The sequence below is a fragment of the Oreochromis niloticus genome, linkage group LG3, assembly GCF_001858045.2.
Source record: "Oreochromis niloticus isolate F11D_XX linkage group LG3, O_niloticus_UMD_NMBU, whole genome shotgun sequence".
Classification (NCBI taxonomy): Eukaryota; Metazoa; Chordata; class Actinopteri; order Cichliformes; family Cichlidae; genus Oreochromis; species Oreochromis niloticus.
Genome location: NC_031967.2, coordinates 2893085 through 2899712, shown reverse-complemented (window position 1 = coordinate 2899712; position 6628 = coordinate 2893085). Strand labels below are relative to the sequence as shown.

General features: G+C 43.5%; 1 protein-coding gene across 2 annotated transcripts in view; it reads left to right on the top strand.

The window, feature by feature from the left end:
• Positions 1–2581: 2581 nt before the first annotated feature.
• Positions 2582–6628, top strand: part of cd99l2 (CD99 molecule-like 2) — a 19356-nt gene continuing 15309 nt past the window's right edge. Inside the window, exon 1 of one of the 2 annotated variants that reach the window (XM_005463412.3) lies at positions 2582–2783. In XM_005463412.3, the coding sequence (XP_005463469.1) occupies positions 2723–2783 (61 nt within the window). In that variant the 5' untranslated portion in view covers positions 2582–2722. The remainder of the gene's footprint in view (positions 2784–6628) is intronic. The other variant, XM_005463411.4, reaches the window with a different exon arrangement.

The following is a 6628-nucleotide window of genomic DNA, read 5'->3' as shown; positions in this document are numbered from 1 at the left end:
GGGAGGGAGGGAGGGATGATGGATGAATGGCTGAATGGATAGATGATGAATGGATGAATGGATGGATGGATGGATGAATGGATGGATGATGATGGATGAATGGATGAATGGATGGATAGATGATGGATGAATGGATGGATGATGGGTGGATGGATGGATGATGGATGAATGGATGGATGATGGCTGAATGCATGAATTGATGGATGGATGATGGATGAATGGATGGATGATGGATGGATAATAGCAGAATGGATGGATGGATGATGGATAAATGGATAGATGGATGATGGATGAATGGATGAATGGGTGATGGATGAATGGATGAATTGATGGATAGATGATGGATGATGGATGAATGGATGGATGGATGGATGATGGAAGAATGGATGGATGATGGAAGAATGGATGGATGATGGAAGAATGGATAACTGGATGATGGATGAATGGATGGATGATGGATGAATGGATGGATGGTATCGTGCGAGATCAATCAATTGGAGACCAGAACAACAAACGACGGAGGCACCAGAGAAGTGCAATCAAACGATGAGTTTATTGACACCGGAGAAGAAACATCGGCATATGTCTTCCTCTGACAAAAATACATTGAATGCTGGTTTTATAGCATAGAAAATTAATGCCCACACATACACGTCAATACGGGTCAAAAATACATTGTGTACAGTCATTGTTTACAGACAAGGGTACATCTTGTACATCTCTAATAACTATAAACAGACATGTAACTTCTCTTTTCTATAACACCTGCCTTTTAAGGTAATAAACTTCAAGCTTCAGGGTCTCTAAGGGCTAATAATTGACCCTCGTCACCAATCACTAAGTAGACAGAATTGCAGCAGGTCTCAAAGAAAAGCAGAAGACACTTGGGCCTTCGCTCAGGCCTGCTACTAGATTTAATGTGTATTGTAAGCATGCATGCAATTAACCTGCTATGTTCTCATCTCCCCTCAACATGTATCACCTGGACACTCTCACCAGTGAAGCTTAAAACCCTCTTGGATGGAACATCAACTCTAAACAAGCACAGATATGCAGTGTGTATAAAATGAACTAAACCTGTGAATAGAATGAATGTGATGACAAACATATTCAATGCAATATGAACCCTGTGAGAAATATTACTGATAAAATAATGCTGTAAAACAGGTTCTTAATGCATTTATCATAAGGCAGGTTACATGGCAGCAATAAAAGAATCTCTGAATCCCAACAATGGATATATGATGGATGAATGGATGGATGATGGATGAATGGATGGATGATGGCTGAATGGATGGATGAATGGATGGATAGTTATGGACAGTCAGCACTATTTAACACATCCATTCTAAACATTGTAAAACAGGTTCAGCAAAATTAATTTAATAGCACACCAGGTGATAGATGACAACTGGAAAATGTAAAAAAGGTCCAACATTCTGAGGAAAAATGTTCATATATCTTCATATAGCAGCATGACTTCCTCATATGATCCAGTGATGTGACCAATTAAACTAAGACAGCACGGCATTTGTTTTGTTTGCTCTCAGCTTTGACAGCCCTATAAAAGATTAATCAGTCTGTACATGCTCCAGATAGCTTTTCTTCAAATTCTTTAATTCTCACTTGCTTTTGCAACTTTGTACTTTTGTGTTACTCGCACCAACAACTCCACCTCATTGTTAGTCCATTTAAAAAAACTTGGTGCTTTTTGCCGCGACGTTTCAAAGAGCCGGAAAGTAAATAAACAGCAGACAGAAATGAGGCAGGTCGAATCTTCTTGCGTTTCACGCATGCTCAGTACCGGAACGTGAGCGTAACGCACAACTCTGTGAAAACGACTGAAAACGCTAATGTGGACGCGGAGCGTTTTCAGATGAAAACGCCGTTTTCAAATCTATCCGGGCTAGTGTGGACGTAGCCCTAGGTAATCAGCAGCAAGTAGGGCAGGGGTATCTCAAAAACAAGCAAGATACTGGCCCTCAAGGACTGGAGTTTGACACGCCTGCTCTACAGTTAGAAACATCAGACATAAATGGAACAAGGACCTATCAAAGTAACCAACACAGGGGCCAGAACTTGACAGCAATAAACAGGAAACACACTCAACCACAGAGAGAGAACACAGAGACCACTCAAACACATGGGCATGACCAGGGAGATAGAGGGGCAAACAACAGGGAGATGGGAGTGACTTCACAAGGAAAACAAAAAGGATGAAGCACAGGGAAGCAACAAATGTAATAGGAAGGAAAATAACTAAATGGAGAAAAAAAGGAAAAGGAAATTGACACGAGGGAAAGAGGAACACAAAGGGAGAAATGAAAACTAAGGCAACTGGGAACCAAGAACACGACTAACCTCAAAATAAAAAATTAAATTAAATAATAGCATGAATAGTAAGCATGCCGACTAAACGACCTGATGTGCTCTGTTGGAACAGTGTATGCGATCGTGGAGGTCTTAGATAAAATAATAGAAAAACATATTTATAACCCTTGTCCAGTGTACTTGCGCTAATGGCGAGATAAACAATGCAACATCGCTCTAACGAAGAGAGGACTTTTGTTTTAAAAGGAACCGGAAGTGGCACAGAGTGGGTGTGTCTCAGCCAGCCGTGGGTAACGCCCTGGATGCGGCTTTCGGACACGCTGAGTGCCAACAGGCCCGCTGATCGCTCGTTGTTTCTTCACCTCGTCACGGCTTGTGTGGACTTGTAACCATGGCTCACCGCTCTCTGTGCGCTCTGTGTGTGCTGCTGCCGCTGCTGCTGCCGCTCCAAGGTAAGGCTTTGTCCCGCACACCTCACCCCGTCGGCTCTCCTTTTGTGCTACACTTTGGTTTAAGGCCGAATAACGGTCCATCGGCCTGGAAACGTACCCCACGGTTTTCAGCCTCTACTGCAAACCTTTACTGCTTATAGTTCAGCAGCTGGAGTCACTTGTTTTGGTCCCTGTAGTTCTGGGTGCAAATACACGTAAAAGATGAAAGAGAAAACACCCCGTCACCTCCGTGCGCGTGGGTCGCAGCTGCACGTGCACTGCTGGAAATGGTTCTCGTGCTCGGTGATGGAGGATGATGTGACCGGTTTTCAGGTGAAGGTAAATCACTGAAAACACGACGATTTAATTTAGTCATGAGTTTATTTGTTTATTTGAAAACCAGAAGATTTAAATGAGCAAAATGTGACTGAATGGCAGAGTCACAAGTAGTGTATGGCACATGCTTTAATCATGATGTTTAACAATGGGCAACTTAAGGTCAATATAGTTAGCTGTGGTTGGTAAAAGTTGTAGTATAAGTGAGCTTTAGATATTGTAAATGTTGTATACCCCAAACCTACATTTTAAGTCCATGCACACCACTGTTTGTATGTGGAGCTTACTGGAACCAGCTGAAATTTGAGTTACTGTATTTAATTAGCTGAACAAGGTCAATAATGGCCTTTAGACTAATCTCACATGTTAGCTTCTCTTATAGGACATGTAGGAGAGCTGAAGTCTTACAGCGGATTTTTGGAGCTTCTTATCTGCAGCTGCAGCTTCCATCATCATCAACTAATATACCCTGTACATATATATATATATATATATATATATATATATATATATATATATGTACCACCGGCAGATAGAGGAGGTGGCTGATATACAGAAATCCTACCAGTGGCTGGACAAAGCTGGACTGAAAGACAGCACAGAGGCACTAATCATGGCAGCACAAGAACAAGCTCTGAGTACAAGATCCATAGAGGCTGGGGTCTATCACACCAGGCAAGACCCCAGGTGCAGGCTGTGTAAAGATGCCCCAGAGACAATCCAGCACATAACAGCAGGGTGCAAAATGCTAGCAGGCAAGGCATACATGGAGCGCCATAACCAAGTGGCCGGCATAGTGTACAGGAACATCTGTGCCGAGTATAACCTGGAAGTCCCGAGGTCAAAATGGGAGATGCCCCCAAGGGTGGTGGAGAATGACCGAGCTAAGATCCTGTGGGACTTCCAGATGCAGACGGACAAAATGGTGGTGGCTAACCAACCGGACATAGTGGTGGTAGACAAACAGAAGAAGACGGCTGTAGTGATCGATGTAGCAGTTCCGAATGACAGCAATATCAGGAAGAAGGAACACGAGAAGCTGGAGAAATACCAAGGGCTCAGAGAAGAGCTCGAGAGGATGTGGAGGGTGAAGGTGACGGTGGTCCCCGTGGTAATCGGAGCACTAGGTGCGGTGACTCCCAAGCTAGGCGAGTGGCTCCAGCAGATCCCGGGAACAACATCGGAGATCTCTGTCCAGAAGAGCGCAGTCCTGGGAACAGCTAAGATACTGCGCAGGACCCTCAAGCTCCCAGGCCTCTGGTAGAGGACCCGAGCTTGAAGGATAAACCGCCCGCAGGGGCGCGCTGGGTGTTACATATATATATATATATAATGTATGAGAGAGATAATATAATGCACAGTAGAGAATGAGATAAAACGTTTCTCTACTCGTGTTAATTTATTTGGAATAGCAGACAAAGCAGACAAAGATTAGCACACCACAGTGAGCTCACAGATCACCTGGCAATACCTGTAAAAAAATTCTTGTCATTCTTCAGTATTTGTTGTCGGGTTCATTTCGGTGGCAGGAATTTCACAGCGTGTACAGTGGGGCACAAAGCAAAATGGCAGTCAATGGGAGAGAATGGAGGGATGACACTATCCTGAAAACTACCAGGGCTTGGATGGATGATGGGCACAGGAAGCCTTAACCGCGGCCCAGTTTCCTTTTATGTTTTTAATCAATGCATTTACATTAATAAACTTTAAACCAGTGCATCAACTGGTGCTTATAGGAGGCAGACAGCCTGGTGCAGTGAAAACAACATGCAGCTTATTGCTGCCAAATACAGGTGCTGGTCATAAATTTAGAATATCATCAAAAAGTTGATTTATGTCACCAATTCCATTCAAAAAGTGAAAGTTGTATAATGTATACATTCATTCCACACAGTAACTGACAACTAATGAAAACCCCAAATTAGATGTCAGGGTTACAGCTTTGGATCGTCATTTATGCTTAGAAACATATAATCATATAATGCTTAGAGGTGTATAATCATGATAGGATGTCTGATCCTTAGTAGTCTGCAAAGACTCTGTGTGCATTCCAGAGTGTTCTGGCACACCACACATGTCCTAAGGTCATGAGAGAGGTCGTACCTGCTCTCTCTGATATATGGTATGGGAGGACACCTACTCTGTATCAGTTTCAGTATAAGTGCCTTTTGTTTAGGTGCTGCTGGACTTCCAGGCAGCAGCTTTGGGAGTCGTACACAGGGTCATATTTTGATATACACACACACACACACACCCGCATACCTACAGTACACACAGACTGGTACTCTTTGTTCACATACATGCCTGTTCAAGATGTCACATGTTAATGAATCTATGCATATTCATGTAACCACAATAAAGAGCAGTGCTGCAGGGGAGCTGGCTGAGAGTGACTGGGGTCCGAGCGGCAGGAACAGCGTTCGTCTCGGTCATCTCCCTTGTGCACGAGATCACAGAAAGAGCTCTGCAGATTTCATTTGCCAATGAAATCTGCAGCTCCATAAAGTAGGTCAGCAGCAGGAAGCACGTGCTCTAAAACTTCCTGGTTTATGGCTGTGTTGACCTCGGACCTCAGAAAACACAGTGGAGCAACACGAGCAGATGACCTGGCACCTCAAACCACCACTGACTGTGGAAACTTTACACTCCTGTCTTTCTCCAGACTCTGGGAGCCTGATTTCTAAAGGAAATGCAGAATTTACTTTGATCACAGAAGATCACTTTGGACCGCTCAGCAGCAGTCCACTCCTTTTTGTCTTTAGCCCAGGGAGATGCTTCTGATGCCGTCTGTTGTCCAAGAGTGGCCGACAGCTGAAACCCATGTCTTGCTCATGTCTGTGTGTGGTGGTTCTTGAAGCACTGACTCCAGCTGCAGTCCGCTCTTTGTGGATCTTCCCCACATTTATGAATGGATTTTGTTTCACAATCCTCTCCAGCCTGTGGTTATTCCTATTATCACTTTTTTTCAACCACATGTTTTCCTTCCCTTCGCCCCTCTGTTAACGTGCTCGGACACAGAGCTCTGTGATCAGCCAGCCTCTTTTGCAATGACCTTTGGTTCTTGCCCTCCTTGTGCAGGTGTTAATGGTCGTCTTTTGGACAGCTGTCAGGTCAGCAGTCTCCCCCATGATTGTGTAGTCTCCAGAACTACACTCAGAGACCATTTAAAGGCCTTTGCAGGTGTTTTGAGTTAATTAGCTGATTCAGTATTGAACCTTTTCGCAATATTCTAATTTTCTGAGATATCTAATTTGGGGTTTCATAGTTGTCAGTTACAATCACCAAAATTAAAAGAAATAAACAGTCTTTGTGGAATGAATGTATACATTATACATCTTTCAGTTTTTGAATGGAATTAGTGACATAAATCATCTTTTTGATGATATTCTAATTCTTTGAGTTCTATGATGAGTGGGAGTGGGAGCAACACATCAGCTTCAAGAACACAGCAGTGTCGTGATCCTGGGTCTTTGACCCCAGTGTCTCTGCGTTTCTACACAGAGACTCCAATCTGTGTGTTTTTAGACTGT